This window comes from Acinonyx jubatus, chromosome E3 (assembly GCF_027475565.1).
Source record: "Acinonyx jubatus isolate Ajub_Pintada_27869175 chromosome E3, VMU_Ajub_asm_v1.0, whole genome shotgun sequence".
NCBI classification, from domain to species: domain Eukaryota; kingdom Metazoa; phylum Chordata; class Mammalia; order Carnivora; family Felidae; genus Acinonyx; species Acinonyx jubatus.
Window position 1 is genome coordinate 31,459,730 of NC_069398.1, and position 21,877 is coordinate 31,481,606.

The 21,877-nt window shown below is 45.9% G+C and overlaps 2 protein-coding genes and 1 long non-coding RNA gene across 4 annotated transcripts in view; 1 reads left to right on the top strand and 2 right to left on the bottom strand.

The window, feature by feature from the left end:
* Positions 1 to 21,515, bottom strand: part of LOC128310989 (uncharacterized) — a 154,902-nt gene extending 133,387 nt beyond the window's left edge. Inside the window, exon 1 of the mRNA XM_053212911.1 lies at positions 21,062 to 21,515. Coding sequence (XP_053068886.1) covers positions 21,062 to 21,247 — 186 coding nt within the window. The 5' untranslated portion in view covers positions 21,248 to 21,515. The remainder of the gene's footprint in view (positions 1 to 21,061) is intronic.
* FAM220A (family with sequence similarity 220 member A) lies at positions 1,572 to 21,200 on the bottom strand. The gene is made up of 2 exons (XM_027041871.2): positions 21,062 to 21,200; positions 1,572 to 3,347 (listed from the first exon to the last, which is right to left on the bottom strand). Exon 2 carries the CDS (start codon positions 3,264 to 3,266, stop codon positions 2,487 to 2,489), a length of 780 nt encoding a protein of 259 aa, XP_026897672.2. The 5' UTR covers positions 3,267 to 3,347; positions 21,062 to 21,200; the 3' UTR covers positions 1,572 to 2,486.
* LOC128313576 (uncharacterized) overlaps positions 21,046 to 21,877 on the top strand; it is a 28,498-nt gene continuing 27,666 nt past the window's right edge. For both annotated transcript variants that reach the window (XR_008294475.1, XR_008294476.1), the window contains exon 1: positions 21,046 to 21,658. This is a non-coding gene — a long non-coding RNA (uncharacterized LOC128313576). The remainder of the gene's footprint in view (positions 21,659 to 21,877) is intronic.

Genomic DNA, 21,877 nt, shown 5'->3' on the forward strand with positions numbered 1-21,877 from the left:
TCTGGCTCCATGCTGTCAGTGAGGAGCCCGCTTGGGATTCATTCTCTCTCTCTCTCTCTCTCTCTTTCTCTCTCTGCCCCACAGCCCCACTCACTCTCTCCTCTCTCAAAACAAACATTTAAAAAATATTAAAGAAAAAAGTTATTGTGGGGGCGTCTGTGTGGCTCAGTCGGTTAAGCGGCCGACTTCAGCTCAGGTCATGATCTCGCGGTCCGTGAGTTCGAGCCGGCGTCGGACTCTGTGCTGACAGCTCAGAGCCTGGAGCCTGCTTCAGATTCTGTGTCTCCCTCTCTCTGACCCTCCCCTGTTCATGCTCTGTCTCTCCATGTCTCAAAAATAAATAAAACGTTTAAAAAAAAAATTTTTTTTTTTTAAAGAAAAAAAGTTATTGTGAAGTTTCCTCAAACCAGAATTCAGAAAAAAAACATACCTAGGGCACCTGGGTGGCTCAGTCAGTTAAGGGTCCAACTTCAGCTCAGGTCATGACCTCACAGTTTGTGGGTTCGAGTCCCACGTCAGGCTCTGTGTTGACAGCTCAAAGCGTGGAGCCTGCTTCAGTTTCTGTCTCCCTAGCTCTGCCCCTGCCCTGCTCAGGCTCTCTCAAAAATAAACAAACATTAAAAAAAAGTTTTAAAAACCACATACCTTAGTATATAACCACATGAAGACATCCCAGTTTTTTTGTTTTTTTTTTTCCAGTTGATTTGAGAGAGGGCACAAGCGGAGGAGTGGCAGAGAGGGAAAGAGAATCCCAAGCAGGCTCAACGCTGACAGCACTGACAGAGCCCCAACACAGGGGCTCGATCTCACAACCAACCTCAATATCTTGAGGCCTTTTTTTTTTTTTTTTTTTTAACATTTATTTTTGAGAGTGAGCGACTGAGTGAGAACACAGCGGAGGAGGGGCAAACAAAGAAAAAGCAGGGCAGAGGATCTGAAGCGGATTCCACGCTGATAGCAGGGAGTCCGATGCAGGGTTCGAACTCACAAACCACGAGATCATAACCTGAGCCAGGCAGATGCTCAACTGACTGAACCACCCAGCTGCCCCAGATATTCCAAATTTATTAACCTAGCATCTGGTACTAAATAGAGAATTCCAGATTTGTTCTTTGCAATTGGTTGAAAATGTATACACTTGTAACTTATAAAACAAAAGAAATAAAACAGTCGATGGGTCACGGAAAGTTCTGTCCTAAAGGAGGAGACTTAGTTTAAAACAAAGGTAGGGTGCAGGGGAGGGCTTGACAAGAAAACAGTTCCCGTTGTGAAACATTTCCCTGTGTCGCCTCACCGTCCATCACTGACCCCAAACAGGGGGTCCTCTAACCAGGGTTTTCACTGCCCCAACCATCCTTCACCCTGGCCGTGATCGTGGTGAGCACCGCCCCAGAGAATCACAGCACCTCTCGCTATATCCTGGGAGGAAAGTGAGAGCTGAGTTCCGACCTGGCTTCTCGGTTTTTCAGGCTTTGCTTCTGGTCTTCTAAACCAGCAGCATACCTGGACTGGCGCCGAGACTTCTCAGTACGAGGAAGGCAACGTTGATAAAAGACAAGGGGAGCCAAGGCTATACACACTTAAAATAAGACATTTATTATGCTAAGTAACAAGTTTTCATTTTTCACTTTCCCAAAACACTGAAACAGCACACAAACGGATACAGGCAATTGATAGCCCCGAAAACGGTGAAGTCTCACTTTGGGACTCCTTAAAAACTCCACGCTCTGAAGTGACCTTTATCGAAGTTATCAACAACCAGAGGCGTTACCTCAGAAAAAACGTTAGTATAAGAGATACCTCCACTCCTAGGAACTGGAACCTTCTTGTAAGGAAAACACTAGGTCCTTCTCTCCCCAGCTGAACTGCAGCAGACAAGTCCCAAGCTTGCTTTTATTTTAGGCGACACTGGTAGGGCTCCCAGTTTGAGAAAGGACTATACTAAAAGTACATTTAATATTGCAACGTTCACTGTAGGGCCTCCATTTAAATGGCGTTTCCAGTGGAAGGAGAGGAGACGTGAGGATAGAAGTCAAATTGTGCTGCAGCCCAAAATTATTCTACAGAATGCGGAAACGGGGACAGCTGTCAACTACGGAGGGGCTGGCTTGTACAAACAGCAGCCGAGCAGACGGCCTGGGGACACAGTACCTGGGGCAGTAGCCCTTGGCAATGAGTGCTGAAGATCCATAAAGAATTCTGTTAAGTCTTCACGTTCTAACCTGATATTGATACGGGATGTATTAATGTTCTCCTTGAAGTGGCAGCCCAATACTCAATGTGTTTTGAGCACAATTTAAAGCAGGATCAAAAATCTCCTCCCGCATCAACAACTTCCCAGGACTTTCAATTCCACTTCCTTTGCTCACACCAACTGAGGCAGGAACCTCACTGCCCCGTAACAGGCATCCAGACCAGTGTCGAAGAAATCATTCTAAGACAGCTTTTAAAATTAATCTCACTACTTTTATTGTTGTGCTCGCACCTTAACTACGGCCAAACGGATTCGCTACCTCCAAAGCTGGTAGAGCCAGCAACCCTCGTGTTGTCTGCAGATCGGCTGAGGGACTTCGTACACGTGAGAGCGTCTTCTTGTATTCTGTTTGCTCTGAAAACGCGGGCTTTGAACAGCCAAGGAAAACACATTCTGTCTCATCAGTCAGGAGTACTTCGGGGCGTGCGCTCAGCAGTGTCGACCGGACGAGATGCAGGCAAGACAGTTCCGACTCGGAGCCTCGCCCCTCTAGAAGAGCACTTGGCAGGTCCTCCTCAGAAATCCCCACTTCTGACCGTTTCTGAAGGCACGGTAGTCCTGGCCCCCAAGGCTCTCCTTTGTGGCACCATCCTCTGTGGCTGTCGCTGGCCCTGGGCCCTCCTCCCGGCCAGCCCCTCGCCAGAGCTCCCCCACCCCAACACGACACCCCAGCACAATGCTCTCCCGCAGGAGCACAGGACAGATCCACAGTCTTGCTCTGGGCCGCCGCGGGAGCTGAACTTCTTCTTAATGATTCTTTCAAACACGGAAGAGCTTTGTTGCCACTGTGAAGCGAGAGGCTGACCTCACTCAGAGCATTTTTCACTTCTGTTGACAACTCCTCATTTTGTGAAGTTCCATCTACGTCATCCACAGGCATGTGCATCTGGGAGGACGGGCAAGGGCTCTCCCCCTGTGCTCCTTCAAGTCCACACGGCAACTTGTCTGAGTCCCCTCCTGCCCCCTTCACCTTCCCGGGGCAGGTGCCCAGAGCCCCCACTCTGTCCCTCATGCTGCGTGTTTTCTGGTGTGGTAGCCTGATGACCTGCCTTTGTCAGTCAGCAGAAGGCCTTCAATGGATCTCAATATGAACCTGGAAAAGATAACCAAATTAACGTATTATTAGGAAGACAGAGTCTTAAAAGAGCCTACACACATCAGGTGGTTTCCTGACAAATATGAAGATCTCTTGAGCTGTCTCTGGTACCAAGGATTCCTACGTTTTGACAGAAAACAGGATGGGGGCGCCTGGGCAGCTCAGTGAGTTGAGCGTCTGACTTTCAGCTCAGGTCATGATCCCACGGTCGGTGGATTCGAGACCCACGTCAGGCTCTGTGCTGACAGCTCAGAGCCTGGAGCCTGCATCGAATTCTGTCTCCCTTTCTCTCTCTGTCCCTCTGCTGCTCACACTCTGTCTCTCTCTCTCTCTCTCTCTCAAAAATAAGTAAAATATTAAAAAGAAAAAAAAACAGGATGACAACCTACCAATTAGAGATCATAACAAAAAGAACAATATTAAAAAACAAACCAAAAAAACCAGTACTTTATTAATGCAGTGTTTCCTAAAAATACTTACTTAAAAATAAGAAAAAGATACACTCTTAGGCTTTGTACTTTTCAGAGCTATTTAGTTATTTCTGTAGGTTCAATAAAAATTTGTCCTCTCTCTAATCAGAATATAATGAAGTGATTCAATTACGCAAACCAAGGCCTTACCTGATGTGTGTCCTATTTGAGAATGATTCTCAGTGACTCAGGCATGACAAGCCAGTTTTAAGGAATCAAGGTCAACTTTATTTATGGATCTCATGTCTACAAAGCCCTCTCAGGAAAAGCCAGCGTGGAGGGGTCCTGGCATACAACATCAAGGCCTCAAGGTGGTAAGGAACAGCTGGCAGGTCAGGAACCGCAGCAAATTTTGGAGCTTTGGTAAGAGAATAATTTATCCGACTTTATAGGTACTACAAGTAAAAATGAGGAGAAAGTTTCTTGGGCTTAGGCATCTGACTGTGGCTCAAGTGATGATCTCATGGTTTGTAAGTTCAAGTCCCCCATAGGGTGAACTCAAGTCCTGCTTCAGGTAAAAACAAAACAAAACAAAACAAAACACAAAAACAAGAAAACAAACCACGAGCCCCACATGAGGTGAGCTTGAGCCCTGCTTCAGGTGAACACTAGCCCCATTGGGGTAAAAACACGAGTCCCACTTCAAGTGAGCCCTGCTTCTATCTCTCTCTCTCTGCCCCTTGTGGAATTCTCTCTCTCTCTGCCCCTCGCTCACTTGAACCCTTTCAAATAACAAACAAACAAACAAACACCCAATCTTAGATTCTGCATGAAAACTTCAGGACAGAAGTTGATTTGTGACCTCAGTGTTGTTCAAGAGCAAACTCAAGGTGGCCCATATGGCTAACACTCTTGCTGCACCTGCAACCCTAATAGGAGCAGCCTTTTTCTGTTACCAAGAGCAATATTTCTCTTGGTAGAAATATTCATTATGCTCCAAACAGGAAAGAGGTCAGGAAAGACTGTGAAAGGCCATGAAATAGACCCGATGACAGGGTGCCCTGTCCAGTGCATCCTTAGGGTTATCTAAGTTTACGGGGCCCTACTCCTTTCTCTGAGCTGCTTCACAAACTCTGTAAGTTATAGAAATATGAGAAGGCAATTTTTTTTTTTTTAAATTTTAGAGAGAGACAGCATGCAAGCAGCAGAGGGGGCAGAGGGGGAGAGAGAGAGAATCCTAAGCAGGCCCCATGCTCAGTGCAGAGCCTGACATGGGGCTCAATCCCACAACCCTACGATCATGACCTGAACTGAAACCAAAAGTTGGACCTTCAATCGACTGGGCCACCCAGGCACCCTGGCAAATTATTTCTTATCCAAAGAAATAAACGTTTTGTCCAGAGGAATGCAAATGATTATTCCCCTGTTGATACAAATTTTACATCCACTTGTAACTTCACTGTGGCATTCCTGATAACGTATGTTTTGTCTAAATTCTCCTTTAAAATTTTTTTTAACGTTTATCTATTTTGGGGGCAAGACTGCATACACAAGTGGGGGAGGGGCAAAGAGAAAGGGGGACAGAGGATCTGAAGCAGACTCTGTGCTGACAGCAGAGAGCCCGATGAGGGGTTCGAACCCACAAACCATGAGATCATGACCCGAGCTGATATCAAGAGTCAGACGTTCAACCAACTGAGCCACCCAGGCACCCCTAAATTTTTCTTTAAACTGATCATAACATCTCAATAGTTCCCTCATTAACGAGTTAAAAAAAATGTTGACCTGGGCTCCTTTAAAAAACAACCATAGGGGTGCCTGGGTGGCGCAGTCGGTTAAGCGTCCGACTTCAGCCAGGTCACCATCTCGCGGTCCGTGAATTCGAGCCCCGCGTCGGGCTCTGGGCTGATGGCTCGGAGCCCGGAGCCTGTTTCCGATTCTGTGTCTCCCTCTCTCTCTGCCCCTCCCCCGTTCATGCTCTGTCTCTCTCTGTCCCAAAAATAAAAAAAAAAAAAAAAAACAACCATAACCCCAGAGCATCAATACATGTAAAATAAAGAAATACATAAATTGTATTTAATAATTTTTCTAAGAGACTAGCCTAAGGAGCATAGATCTAACAAAAACGCACAACTCTGTTGGGAAAAGGAGGGATGCAAAAGTGAGGCGTGAGGCAGAAGCCGGTGAAAGAGCTGACACTCATCTCCCCCAGTAACACAAAGACAAAGCCTAAGAGTGAAGAGTCCAGAAGCAAAAACACAATGTAATTCCAAGACAGAGAAACACGCACCAGGAGAACCAGCTGTACCTGAAAGGCTTGGCACCGGGGACAGAGAAATGGGAGGCAGAAAGCTGCAGTTTCTTGAACTAGGGGAACTAGGAGACTCCTCTAAGCTAGAGGAGTGTGTGTGTTACATTGTTTGAAAAGTTAAAGAGGGTACACTGGGAAGGAAATAAACAGGTATTACTGGAGGCTGAAGCAGGAGCAGAGAGCTAAGGGATGGGGCCGTGGAGCCAACAGGAGCTCACGAGAGGCAGTGGCCACAGTTCAGGGAGCGTGGCCTCCATCAGCAGGTGATGGAAAGTCACTGAGGGATCTTCTTGGGCTGGATGTGCATTTCAGATTAATTAGTTGGCTGCAGTGTGGTGGCTAGACTGGACAAGAATCACCTTAGACCAATTAGGAGGTTATTCCAATAGTGCAGGGAAAGAAGTGAAGCTGTGAGGGAAGGGGAGAGATGGAGCATTTTCCCAGTTGGTGGCTGACAGATGGCAGAAAGACAACCACAGGTTTCTCTGACTTTCGATTCTGGGTAACGAAGGTGTCATTAACAGAGAACATAAAGGAGCAGCAGGTCGGGAGGAGCACCAAACAGCTCAGATGGGGACACAAAGAGGCTGACTATGGGAACTGGACAAGCAACTGGATTATTAATCAAGTCGTGAGCTCAAGAGTGATGTCAGAACTGAGGACCTAATTCTGAAGTCTCCAGCTCTGGGGAGGTAGATAAAATGATGGCCCTGGTAAAACACGTCCAAATAGAAGACAGAAAGATGGTACGATACAGAAGGCCGGGTCCGACCAAGATCTAGCACGGGGCCCACCAGAGCCACCAAGGAGGAAGGCACAAAGCACCTTGAGAAACTCATGGTCATAGACACCAATGGCACTGAGCGCTTCAAAAAGAGGGTGGTTAGTCGTGTTTCTTACACAAACAACTTAGCTCCAAGTAAACGCTAAACTTCATACAGTCTTCTAGTCTAGCAGTTGCTAAATGGAGTGATCCCACCTCAACGAACAGAGGAGAAAATACCAGATGATCTGTGTCTAGTTCATTTTATCTCATTGCCCTTTTAACTTTTTCCATGTTTTACAATATATACCATATTTTGGTAGAGCAAAATGTATAGTTCATAAATAAGTACATACATCTCTATTTGTAGGGCATGCTCAAAACTTTTTACCAATAGGGGCGCCTGGGTGGCTCAGTCGGTTGGGCGTCCGACTTCGGCCCAGGTCATAATCTCACAGTTTGTGAGTTTGAGCCCCGCATCGGGCTCCGTACTGACAGCTTGGAGCCTGGAGCCTCCTTCAAGGATTCTATGTCTTCCTCTCTCTCTGCCCCTCCCCAGCTCATGCTCTCACTCTGTCTCTGTCAAAAATAGATAAACTAGGGGCGCCTGGGTGGCTCAGTCGGTTAAGTGTCCAACTTCGGCTCAGGTCATGATCTCACGGTCCGTGAGCTCGAGTCCCACGTCAGGCTCTGTGCTGACAGCTCAGAGCCTGGAGCCTGTTTCAGATTCTGTGTCTCCCTGTCTCTGGCCCTCCCCCATTCATGCTCTGTCTCTCTCTGTCTCAAAAATAAACGTTAAAAAAAAAAGTTAAAAATAAATAAATAAACTAAAAAAAAAACAAAAAACAAAAAAACCCAACTTTTTACCAATAGAAATGTGACCATTTCTGTACAGACCTGATAAAAATGTATTTGAACAGTATAAAGTAATACACAAATGTAAAATACACTTTTTTTAACTGACCTAACATTATATTAGTTTCAGGTGTATGACATGATTCAATATTTGCAAATATTACAAAATGATCACCACAAGTCAACATCCATCACCACACATAATCACAATTCTTTTCCTGTGATGAGAACTTTTAAGAGGTGCAATCTTGTAAGTATGGATTCTGGGGACAATTCAAAACCAATACAGCTGACCCTTGAACAACACCGGTTTGAAATGCACAGGTCTTTTTCAATAAATATAGTGCAGTTCTATAAAATGTATTTTCTCTTCCTGAAGATAACATTTTCTTTCCTCTAGCTTATTTTTTGTAAGAATACAGTATATGATACAAAATACATGTTAATCAACTATGTTATTGGAAGGTTAGGTTTGGGGGGGGGGGGGGAGTCAAATGTATATGTGGATCTTCACCTGCACAGCAGTCAGCATTCCTAACCCCCCACATTGTTCAAGGGTGAAATGTACTTTCAAAGTTCACCACCTCAAAATCTCATCAGCTTCCCTGGCCAGTTCTTTCAAAGTAACTTTGCAAAGCACATTCTTTCAAACCTTCCATTTACTTTACTGATTTGAAATGTACTAAACGAACATTTTTTCTGAAATTGAAGCATTCTCAAATATATTTTTAATACATATTAAAATAGGTTTTAAAAAAATTCTTAAGAAAAAAACACGTCATTTAACAGGGGCCAACTCTCAGGAAAATTAGTTCTAACCATTTTCAGTATGTCCTTGTACTAGAACTTAGTGCCGTTCAGAAAGATGGAGGTTTTCCAGAATTGTGTTAAAATACTTAGCTGAGGTACCACTAAAATAATCACATATTTATTAATGCTACAACAGGTTTTTTTAGTTTATTTATTTATTTTGAGAGAGCATGCACACAAGAGGGGTGGGGAGAGCAGAGAACAAAGGATAGAGAATCCCAAGCAGGCTCTGCACTGTCAGCACAAGCCTGATCCCATGAACCTTGAGATCATGACCTCAGCCAAAATCAAGAGTCAAACACTCAACCAACTGAGCCACTCAGGCACCCCTAGAATTCTTGTTTTTTTTTTTAAGTTTCTTTGTTTTTTTTAGTAATCTCTACACCCAGCATGTGGCTCGAACTCCCAACCCCAAGGATCAAGAGTCGCATGCTCTTCTGACTGAGCCAGCCAGATGCCCCAATAGAATAAACTGTTCACTGAAGATCTACTTCTTTAGTAAATTCAGTAATTATGTATTTAATCTCTTGACAAAAGTACTTCAGGTCCAGGAAAACATTTTGGCTCTGATTCCTCAACTAGCTAACTCTTCTGATATTAGACACACACATTACTTATATTTTGAGAGCCAGAAATAACTTTCAAATAACTTCTAAGCATGTAGTCATTTATGAAATATTGTTTTATTGAAGTAGTTAGATGAGTTTCAAGTGTCCAACAAAGTGACCTGACAATTCTATGCATCATGCTCTGCCCTGCAAGGGTGGCCACCATCTGTCACCAAACAACACTATCACAGCACCACTGACTATATCCTCTATGCTGTACCTTCCGTGCCCGTGACTTAATCACTCCATAACTAGAGGCCTGTACTTCCGTCCCCCTTCACCCATTTTTCCCATCTCTCCAACCCCCTCCCCTCTGGCAACCATCAGTCTGTTCTCTGTATTTATGGGTCTGTTTCTGCTTTCGTGTATTCATTTGTTTTGTTTTTTAGATTCCACATATAAGTGAAATCACATGGTATTTGTCTTTGTGAAATATTTTTTGTAACTTATTCTCACTCCGTTACATATATATATATATATATATATGTATACATGTATACATGTATATATATATATATATATATATATATATAGGTACATTATGTTGTACCCAATAAAGTACACAATTATAGTTGTACAGTTATACACGATTATAGTTAACTGTCCTTGTCCCTAGAAATCTCATTTCCACTCCCCAATAATAAGCAACATAAACTGTGGCAAACAAACTTATCCCCCAAAATGTTGACCATCAGAATGAAGGAAGGAGTCTATTTTGAAGTTCAAGACAGTATGATTCAGGAAAAATCAAGCGCAATACTGGAAGTAAATTCTTGAATATACTCCCTCACCCCACATCCCCCCACAAAAAGATGACACAGGTTGAAAATGGAACCACAAGACCAGAGGGGTCATGTGCACAGGGCAACAGGATTATCTGGGTATGCCCATGATCTCCAGTCCAGACACGAGAAATCATCTTCCACCAAAATCCTTGCCTGCTGGACGCAGCTGACCCGCTGCATGACAATAGGCCTGACCCAATTAGGCAGCTGCTGCCGTCTCTGACTGCTGTCACCTTACCTTCTCTAACCTGAGCTATTAATGGCCTCAGGGACCTGACAGTCTGGATACACTGCTCCGTAAACTAAAAATATCCTGGCCTCTATGCTGCTGAAAGCCAGCTGGCAAGGCTATTCCCAAAGGGGGCTGGCGAGAAGACAGCTCAACAGCAGGGTTGGGACAATGGGCTTGGATTGGCGTCCTGCCTTACAATGGCTCGCAAACACGCTTCCAGGCCCATCCTGGCCTCGCCCGGCTTCCAGACGTGAACATTCGCAGACCTTAACATCGCTGTGCTCGTGACTAAAACCATCAGACTGAGCAAGTGGCCAACACACATTCCTCAAATTGCTACCCAGCTTACGGGCACCAGGCTGGCTCAGTCGGAAGCGCGTGCAACTCCTGATCTTGGGGTCGTGACTTCAAGCCCCATGGTGGACATGCTGATTACTTAAGGAAATAAAAACTAAAATCTAGGGGCACCTGAGTGGCTCAGTTGGTTAAGCGTCCGACTCTCGATTTCAGCTCAAGTCATGATCTCAGGGTTCGTGAGTTCGAGCCCCACACGGGGCTCTGCGCTGACAGGGCAAATCCTGCTTGGGATTCTCTCCCTTCCTCTCTCTCTGCCCCTCCCCTTTTCGCACACACACTCTCTCTCTCACACACACAATAAATAAACTTTTAAGTTTAAAAAAGTAAAACTTAAAAATTGTTACCCTGCTTAGAGGATGAGAAACAGAACAACTCAGTCATGTCCACATTAAGCTGAATCATAACCACAGGAAGCACTGCGAGTGCAGAGTTCCTGTCACTAATCACTCAGCACATCCCGACCATACCTGCCCTTAAGAGCCAACTGTGCAGCTCTCACTAGCCACCGCCCTGTGTCGTCCTCCTCTCACCCGGACCAAAGGCACACTCACACGTCTGAGGGCCAGGCTGTGTCCCGGCCCGGGGGCCTCAGACAGTCCTCCGTCCTCACGGTGCTGTGAGGACTCAATGTGTGAAAGCGCCTGGCGTCCCCTCTGACCGGCCTCACATACACAGCTGCGGTCAGCACCATCGTCGACACTGTTTTAGGGGATGAACAATAACAACGCGGCTGAGGGGTTCTGTAGAGCAGGACACACAGCACTGCCCACTGATGGCACCGTGTTAAGCGGCCTCAACACACACCAGTGCGTTTCCGTGGAGGGGTAGAAGCCCAGACCCAGCTGCGGTGGCCGACCAGCGAACGGGGAGCACCCGGAGGTACCCCCTGCATCGCCGGAGGAAGCAGAGTACGAGAAACCCCAGGGGAGGGCAAGTTGGGTGTTTAACTTGAAAAATTATTCACAAGGGCATATAACCTTTCCTCCGGGATTCTACTCCTACGATTTGCTGCTACAGATTCAACGTGTAAGTGTTCACTGAGCCCCGACACTGAGCAGGTTCTGCTCTAGAACACTGTTCTAGGTGCTGGTGTTAGGACAAACAGGGCTCTTCTCGAAGCTTACACACACACAAGTTAACATACACGCAAGGACAAAAAATGTCATTCACACCAAGTTTTGACGGCAGTGCAGTTTGGATCCGTATCACAATATATTTACCAGAATAAAATAGGGCTGAATTCCTCATAACCTAAGAGTTGGGAAGGCCTTCTGACTGGGACAAACCCAAAGGTCAGAAAAGATTATTAAATTTAACTACATAAAAATAAATTTCGGGGGTGCATGGCTGGCTCAGTCGTTGAGAACATGTAACTCTTGATCTAAGGGTTGTGAGTTCAAGCTCCACACTGGACTTAGGTAGGGAGGAAAGTAGGGAGGAAGGGAGGAAGGAAGGAAGAAACAAGATTAAAAAATAAATTTCAGTATGTCAAACACACACCATAAAGGCAAGTAGCTAAAACAAAAAACCTTTTCAACAAGACTCTAAGAAATTGAGACCACCACCAAAACACAACAGAAAAATGGGCCAAGAACATGGGTAGTTCACAAGAAACGTGATTGAGTCTCTCTCACACACCATGTCTTTTAAGGAAGGTGTGTTGGCTCAAACACCAAAATACACCACACGGCAAGGGCCTCCCAGTATCTCCCCTGCTGATGAGGTGCCTCGGCCCGTTTCCCTCCAGCGTTCCCAAGAGTCTCCCTGCTTCCGCCCTCAACTGTGGTGTGCAGGAGTGACCCATGTGAAATGGTTCAAAACAGGATTATTGTTATACAATAACTCCTAGCTAATATCCAAGAGAAATGAAAACGTCCACACAAACCCTGTACGTGAATGTTCCCAAGGAGCATGACTCGTAACAGCCCAAAAGTGAAAACAGCCTGGATGTCCAACTGATGGACAGAAAAGACCAGACGAGGCTAAGGAAGTGTCACTGATTGGAGGAGACGCAGCAACTAAATGCAGCATGGGGTTCTGGAAAAGAAAAAGGACGTAGCAGGAAAAACTGGTGATATCCAAGTAGTATCGGACTGATGTTCATTTCTCAGTTTTGAGAACTGTGCCACGATACAGTCATCCCCCCAACATTAGAAGGTGGGCAAAGGGTCTATGGGAGCCCTTGGCACTCTTTTCACAACTTTTCTCCAAGTCCAAGCATTTCAGAGTAAAAGTTAAAAAGCAAAACAGTGATCCAGTCTGAGATTTTTTTTAAAAACGCCCCAGGGTGAGGTGAGGAGACGAAGATGGTGTAGGCCTGAGGAAAAACGTAAAACAAGATGAGCAAAGAGCGGAGCTTTACTGAAGACGGGTGATGGAGACATGCATATATAGCTACTCTATTTCTGTGTATATCTGAATGTTCCAATAAAGCTTTTAAAAAAAAATGGTCCTTTAAAAAAGTAAATCACATTAAGTCACATCTCAGTGAACCATCTCCCATTTCATGCAGAGTACAAGCCAAAGTTCTTGTAAAGGCAGGAGCCACCGCCCTATAATCCCCTTTCCCCAGTTTGTTACCATGATCACAGAACAACAGAATTAAGAGACACTCAGAGGGGCGTCTGGCTGGTTCAGTCAGAAGAGCATGTTACTCTTGATCTCTGGGTCATGAGTTCAAGCCCCATGTGGGGTGCCAAGATCACTTAAATAACAAACTTAAAAAGAAAAAAACAAACCTTTATGACAACATTCACACGATATCCAAGGATGTGATCATTTTTCTAGCAATCACTTTAAAAATTGTAAAATATACATTAAATTTATCATTTTAACCACTTCCGAGAGTAGTTCAGTGGCATGGAGGACATCTGCACTGCTGTGAAACCATGACAACCATCCGCTTCCTGAACTTTTTCATCTTCCCAAACTGAAAATCTGTCTCCATTAGACAATTCCCCATTCCTCCCTTCCACCAACCCCTGGCAAATGCCATTCTACTTTCTGTCCCTAGGAATTTGACTTCGCTAGGGACCTCATGTAAGTGTCCTTTTGTGTCTGACATTTCATTTAGCATAATGGCTCAAGGTTCATCCGACTTATAGCAGGTATCAGAACTTTATTCCCTTTGAAAGCTGAATAATATTCCATTGTACAGACACAATCTGGTTTATCCACTCATCTGTGATGGACACTTGGGTTACATCTACATTTTGGCTCCTGTGAGTAGTGCTGCTGTGAACCATGGAGTACAGGTGTCTAAGTCCTTGCTTTCAAATCTTCTGGATACATCCATAAAAGTGGAACTTCTGCATCACATAGTGATTCTATGTTGAACTTTTTGAGGAGCCACCAAGCTTTCCCACAGCAACTACACCACTTTACATTCCTACCAATAGTGCACTAGGGTTCTAATTTCTCCACATCTTAGCCGGTATTTTTTTTCCTTTTTAAAATTTTATTATAGCCATCCTAATGGATGTTAAGTGGTACTCTCATTGTGGTTTTGATGTGCATTCCCCTAAAGACTAATTTTCCCCCCAGCACTGGCTTTCACTGCCTCCCTGGCAGAGAGGAGGCATCCTGAGGGGGTGAGGGGGGCGGGGCGCGGCTCGGACAGGGAAGTATTTCTCAGTCTGTGAGGACTGTGACTCATATGTGTACCTGGGGCTGTGAGTGGAGGCTCTTGGAAGCTTGGCGTGGGGGTTCCCAAGTCTGCGTTGGGAAACTCTGCCAGTAAGAAATGAGCGGTCCCTCACTCATCAGGTCTGTGATGCCTCTGGGGTAGGGATGGTTCAAAGGGGCTGCAGGTGTCTCAGAGAGAGAAGCTGACCCCCCCCACCCCGGCCACCTGCAGGGCCAGGGCAAGGAACAGGGCATGGCCAACAGGGCCATCACTTTTCTTATCAGATAAATATGATTTGCATCTTCTCCCATTCTGTAAGTTGTCCTTTTCACACTTGATAGTGTCCTTTCACAAACAAAATTTTAAGTTTAGTCTTAAAGGAGTCCAATTTATCTACTTTTTCTTTTGTTGCCTGTGCTTTGAGGAAGACTTTCCCCTATGTTTTCTTCTAAGAGCTCTTCAGGGGGTGCCTGGGTGGCTTAGTGCATCAAGCATCCAACTTCGGCTCAGGTCATGATCTCGAAGTTCATGAGTTAGAGCCCTGCATCTGGCTCTGCGCTGACAGTGTGGAGCCTGGAGCCTACTCCGGATTCTGTGTGTGTCTCTCTCTCAAAAATAAACATTAAGAGCTTTTCAGTTTTTGGGGCACCTGGGTGGCTCAGTCGGTTAAGCGTCCGACTTCAGCTCAGGTCACGATCTCGCGGTCCGTGAGTTTGAGCCCCGTGTCGGGCTCTGCGCTGATGGCTCAGAGCCTGGAGCCTGCTTCCGATTCTGTGTCTCCCTCTCTCTCTGCCCGTCCCCCATTCGTGCTCTGTCTCTCTCTGTCCCAAAAATAAATAAACGTTAAAAAAAAAAATTTTTTTTTAAAAAAAAGAGCTTTTCAGTTTTAGCTTGTGTGTTTAGGTTTTTGATCCATTTTCAGTGAATTTTTATATACAGACTAAGGTAAGAGTTCAACTTCATTCTTTTCCATGTGAAAGCGATTCATTTTTATTGGTCTTTACAAAGCTATCAGAAGGTACTATGGTCTGAATGTTTGTATCCCCCCCCAAGATTCATATGCTGAAACCCCAACCCCCAAAGATGATGGTATCAGGAGGCGAAGCCTCTGGAAAGTGTGTAGGTCATGAAAGGAGAGCCTTCATGAATGGGATCAGTGTTCTTACAAAGTGGCCCCAGAGAGAACCCCAGGCCTGACCAGGAGAGGACAAGCGAGAAGACACAGGCTTATGAGCCAGGAGGGGTCTCACAAGGGCATGGCCATGCTGGTGCCTTGGTCTCGGACTTCTGGGTGTCCAAAACTGGGAGAAATAAATGGTTGTTGTTTGTAAGCCACACTGTCTGTAGAGGCAAAGAAACACTGGTCCTTCTCCACAGGTCATTTGAGAAGCAATGCTCAGGCTCCCTCCTGACTTGGGGCCACTCCTCCCAGTTTGCCACTGACCAACACATTTATGAAAAAATGGGGTCTTATTTGTTTTTGAGAGAGAGAGAGAGAGCGAGAGCGCGCGTGCATGCGCACACACGAGGGAGAGCCAGAGCCCAAAGAGGGGAGGGGCAGAGAAAGAGAGAGAGGGAAAGAATCTCAAGCAGGCTCCATGCCCGGTGTGGAAACCGACAGGGGGCTCAATCTCATGACCCTGGGATCATAACCTGAGATGAAACCAAGAGTAGAGGCTCAACTGGGTGTTACATGTAAGTGATGAATCACTGAATTCTACTCCTGAAACCCTTATTACACTATATGTTAACTTGAATTTAAATAAAATTAAAAAAACAAAAGAGAGAGAGAGTCTCAACCAACTGGGCCACCAGGCATCCTGAAAACAATGCTTTAACTTTTTTTTTTTTTAAGTTTATTTATTTATTTTGAGAGAAAGAGAGATAAACCATGTGAGCAGGGGAAGGACAAAGAGAGAGAGTCCCAAGCAGGCTCCACACTGTCAGTCTAGAGCCCGATGTGGGGCTTGAACTCACAAACCATGAGATTATGACCTGAGCCGAAATCAAGAGTCAGATGTTCAACTGACTGAGCCACCTAGGCGTCCCGAAAAAATGGTTTTTACCTTACTTTTCTTCACTTTATATGTGGTTGGTATCTTTTAACATTAGTACATATAGATCTAACACATACATTTTAATATCTGCTTGAACCGTTATAGGACTTTGTGCGAGACTTAAAAATAACTTGATTCAAGGATACAGGTTTTCACTATACTGTTTTTTCAATGTATTCAATGTACAACCTATTTTATATAGGTTTCAAAGTTTTTTAAACCTATTTCAACCTATTTACATAGGTTACAAATTTTTCAAAAGTTTATAAGAAACAAACCATGATTCAAGCATTCATTTGAATTGCATAGTATTTTTGTTTCCCGCATGTTTGGTATTTCTCATCTCAAAGTATATAGTTCTTCCTTATTTCAGGAGCTGGAACAAATTCCTAACTGAGTTGATGATTTTGACTTGGCCTCTTAAGATTTCACAAAGCTTTTAAGTTTATACAATGTTTTCTTAATATTCTATCATTTCCTACCAATCAAGCAACAAACTAAGGCTCCTTTCAAGCTGCACTTGACCCTGCAAGGAAGACCTGGGATCTTTACTTTTTTAAATTGTTCAGACACAAAATCATCTAGTCTGAATCAAAGCCGAAGTCCTTTCAAAGCCCCTAAACCTCTCTGTCCGAGTCTCCTGGCACCTGCTTCACGCACCAGCCTCCTGCTGTTCTAGAACACACGGGGCTTGCACCAGCTGTAGGGCCTTCTCTGCCCTACAAGAGTATATGAGATACTCTTCTAACCTACACATCTCCCTGTCTCCACAGCTAAAGCCCTCACTGCCTTCAAGGTTTTGCTCAAATGCCACCTAATCAATGAAACCCACCCCTCTATTTAGAACAGGAACCAGCTCCCCCACCCCACCTACACTCCACACTCCAGAATTCTTTTACCTGATTGGGAATAAATGAGTACAGATTTTCAACTGATAGGCAAACAGGAAAACACGGAGCTGTGGATTTAGAAAGTTCATCAGAAGGGAGACTACGACACAGCAATTAGGAGCAGCCCAGGAGAGGGGCCGCACAGAGAGGAGCCAGAGGAAGCTTCCCTGGGCTTGCTCAGCACAGGGCAACGTGGCTGACGTGAAGGAAGACCATGACATTGCTCAGTGTGACAGCTGTCATCCACCTTCACCGGGTCTTTTCTCTCACCCTTTTGAGGCCTTTTTAATGGTTCTAAGAATCTGGTGACCAGGGCCTAAGATACTCAATTCTTCCCATGGGCGGCAGAACTGCAAAGTTGGAAGCATAACTTGTTACGAAGGTTCTCAGCACAATCTATCATCTTGCTTTTACTACATTTAGTGTTCCGGATGGATTCTTAATTTTCCACAGCCTTGTATTTCAGATTCTGTATAAATAAGCAGGATGCTAAGGACTCTAGCAGATTAAGGCTTGCTTGCAAACAATATTTTAAAATCATAACCCTTCTCAGTTTACAAAACCCTTTTGCATCTATTTAATCATCTTTCACGTTAAACAGAGGTCAACCTCCTGAGAATGTGTCGCTGCCCCACAAACAAATGATGTGGGGGTCCTAAGTAACCAAGTGGGAATTAGCGTCCTTTACTCCAGCACCCCTGTAACGGAGAGGATGGGTACAGGGTGTTCTGAGTAAAAAGGCGTCAATGACCTGCGGCTGTCCTCTTGCTCAGATTCTATTTCCCACGGCACTTCCCTTTACAAGAGGCTGGAATCATTAAACCCTTAAATCAGGTAAGTTAGTAATTGTCCACAAATGAACAGAAACTCTAAACCTACAGGGGCATTTAAAGCAGCAGCTGTAGGGCTCCTGGCTCAGTCGGGGGCCCAACTTCAACTCAGCTCATGGTCTCATGGTTGGGGGTTCGAGACCTACATTGGGCTCTGTGTTGACAGTCAGTGCCTGGAACCTGCTTCGGATAATGTGTCTCCCTCTCTCCCTTCCCCCTCCCCCACTCATGGCTGGTCGGTCTCTCTCTCAAAAATAAATGTTAAAAAAATAAATAAAATAAAGCAGCAGATGTGACTATCACAGGAAAGAAAAAGTTCCCCCACCTCCACCGTCTCCGTCTCCCCCTCAGCATGTGCTGGCTGCTGCAGCACTTGATCAAGCCCAGGAGCAAACCTAAAATCCTCACGCAGTTAGTTCTTAGTGGACCCGGTGACCACTTTGTGCCTCCCTCGCCCCCACTCACCCCTGAATTGAACAAGCCCGCACTCTACTCCCACAGCTCAGCTCCCAGAATTCTCTACCGCCACGCTGCACCTGGACTATTAACTGGCACCAAATCACCCATTCTGGGCTTTGGGGACTGGTGCATGTTGAGCTCTTGTGAGTGCCCAAACCACTCCAAATAAAGCTCCCTTCCCTCCTCTTATATGCATCTACCCTCAATCCTAACAGTGCAGATTCCTTGTTATGAAATTTGTACTTGAGTAACAGTTCCAGAGATTCTCAAACAACTACCAACCAGTGAGATTTGGAAACCCTAAGCATGATGTTAGAAATGGAATTCTTTAAGAAAAAAAGAAATGCTAGGGCGCCTGGGTGGCTCAAGTCGGTTAAACGTCCGACTTCGGCTCAGGTCATGATCTCACAGATCATGAGTTCGAGCCCCGCGTCGGGCTCTGTGCTGACAGCTCAGAGCCTGGAGCCTGTTTCAGATTCTGTGTCTCCCCCTCTCTCTCTGACCCTCCCCCGTTCATGCTCTGTCTCTGTCTCAAAAGTAATAAACGTTAAAAAAAATTTTTTTTTTTTTAAAAAAGAAAAAAAGAAATGCTATTTAGAAATGGAATTCTTTATTTCTTACTACTTAAACAGGCAAGCCTTCAATACCCTTGCAATGAAGAGAGCAAGTGCAAAATCATACAGATAGGGTGATCACACAAGTCCTCTCTGAAATCAGAGCTGAAGTGTGAAACTGTATCAGCATTCAAAGAACCAAAGGAAGAACAGCCTGTGCAAATGGCCAGGAGCAGAAGAGTACAAAGAGTACGGAAGAGTGTGAGAGAGAATAGTAAACAAGGAGAAATTCAAGTGAGAAGTTAAGAGAGGTAGGCAAAAGCCAGATCTGCAGGATAAAAATGCATGAACTACATTGTGCACCATGAGAAGTTTTGTTCTGTTGTTTTGTGGGAAATGGCATCTATGTTTAAAAAAAAAAAAAAAAAAAAAGACTCATCTACTGCCTGGTGAAAAATAGATGGTCCAGGTGAGTGATTATGGTACTTTGGACTAGGGGCTGGTCATAAATAGATAACCGGACATATGACAAAGGTGATTTTTATTATTTTAGAGAGAATCAGAGTGTGAGTGGGGAAGAAGAGGAGAGAGAGAATCTTAAGCATGGGGCTCAATCCCACGACCCTGGGATCATGACCTGAGCCAAAATCAAGAGTTGGATGCTCAACCGACTGAGCCACTCAGGCGCCCCTTTTTAATATTTACTATTTTTTTTATTTTTTTAAGTTCTTGTAATTGTATATGTAACTGCAAAGCATTAATGCAGTTCTAGACTAAAGGTTCCAAAGCAGGAACTTGGGGGTCAAATATAGCCTGAAGCCATGTTTTGTTTTGGCCAAAGTTTACTTTTTTCAAACTTGAGCTAATCTGGTATCAAAAAATCACTATTTCCAATTTCTCTTGGAAATCACTAGATCTGGCAAACAACAGTTGGCTGGTGGCAACTGGCTAGAGCACAGGCTTTCTGGTTTACCCCAGTCCCCACACCCAGCACACTTGACTCGTTCATACCACCTGCTGGAAAGATCTTCTGGTCTGGTACCTTAGTTTACGGATACCACAAGCCCTCATTCACATAAAAATATCCCGATTTGGATCTTGAAGTAGATATGCAGGTTCATCTCATCTCACCTTAACACAATTTTGATCAAGAACTGGTTTTAAGTAGCCTACCATCACCAGTGATAGGCACCCAGAACCTAAAGGTCCAGGCACAGAGATAATTCCGTTCTGATAGAACCAAACCAGGGTGAGGAACAACACCCACACGGTCTCAACGTGCCTGGTCCTACCACTCAGGCTTCCTCATTTTGCACACCAGGAAGCAACACAAGTACTGTCAGACTGTAAACTCCAGGAGGGCAGGAACCTATGCCTCCTCCATCAAAGCCTGAGGCAGGCACCCCAAGCTGTGTAAACAGAATCCAACAGGAGTTTGGTATTTAGCCATCTATGACACACCTGTAAAGGAATACTTCTCAATCTGACAACTTTCCATCCTACTAGCAAAAAACATCGCTAATTCAAGGGATGTAAAACTGTCATTTATAGCAAAAGTGATCTCCAGGATTCCGAGTGTGTATGTGTCTACCATTTCACATCTGAATAGTTTTGGGACTCTGAAACGTTTTGCGTCTCTGCCTCTTCCACTTAATAATGTTCCCTCTTCACCCTCACCCCACCTCCACTCCGACCAGGAGAGAGAAAATACACGTATCAAACATCAACTAATCCTTTTAAGTTTCACAAATAATCTTCTGAAAAGCTTTGTCAAGTTTGGTAACTAGCAGACTCAACCACAACCCCATCTCGCAAACCTAACCTTTTGCAACCTTCTGGGCACAATTTCCTCTCCCGGGCCTTTCCACCGGTGCCAGAATCCACCATCCCCGCGGACCCCACGCCCCAGCTGTGGGCCCTCAGCCAGGGCAAGCCGCTCCACCCCGCCCGCAGCCTCCTTTGCAGAGGGGACAACAATAACCTCCGAGGATTTTTCTTCCGTGGGGTGCAGGAGAAATGCACGGTGGTTGGCGTACACTCAGCATCCAGCTTGGCAGTTCCTGTCAGCATCCTCGCCGTCCGGGGAGGGGAGGGGAGGGCGGCGCGGGCGGTCCCGCGCTCGGGGGGGGTCACGGGAGAGAACCAGGCGAGCGCGGCTCACTCACCTGCAGGCGGACGTTGAGCATCATGGAAGCCACGATGTAGAGGTAGGGGAAGTTGATGCGCAGCCGCCAGGCCAGGTCGAAGAAGATGAGCAGCGTGCGGGTCAGCCCCTTGCAAAAGACCCCATAGGAGCGGGCGGCGGCCGAGCGCGAGAGGCGGACAGCCAGGCCCGACAGAGCCGCCGCCATATAGACCGGCGCCCGCCGCCCGCCCGCCGCGCACCGACCGGCCGCGGACTCGGGCCGCCCGGCGCTCCGAAGCCCGCCCGCCCTCTCGGCGCCGCGTCGCCCCGGGCCGCTGGGCCGCGCTCGGCGCGCTGAGGGAGCGAGGGAGGCGGCGGCGACGCCAGGGGCGGGCGGGCGGCGGGGAGCGGAGTCCACGCGTCACACTCGGGGAAGCTCCTTCGCGAGCCGCTGCCTGGTCCCAGCCGGGCCGCGCGGCCTGACGTCACAATGCCCGCGCCGCGCCTGCGCACCTCTGCCCCGCCCCCTACCCCGCCCCTTGTCACCTTCCGCAGGTGAGACGCGCATGCGTGGGCCAGGAGCGGCTGGATGCTCCCCCAGAGAGGCTGATGCGTTGTCTCCGTCTGCCCCCTAAAGGTAAGTAGGAAAATTAAAATACACGAGAAGGTGAACAGTGAATTTTAAAGGGTTGTACAGTGTCAGTGTTCTGAGTCCTGCGGAACTGTACACTTAAAAATTGTTAAAATAGTAAGTTTTATGTAATGCATGTCTAACCGCAATTGTAAAAAGGGCCTGAGGGGCAGAACATGCTCCCCGCTTAGATTGTTTCAGGACTCCAGCCATTGTTGTTCAACG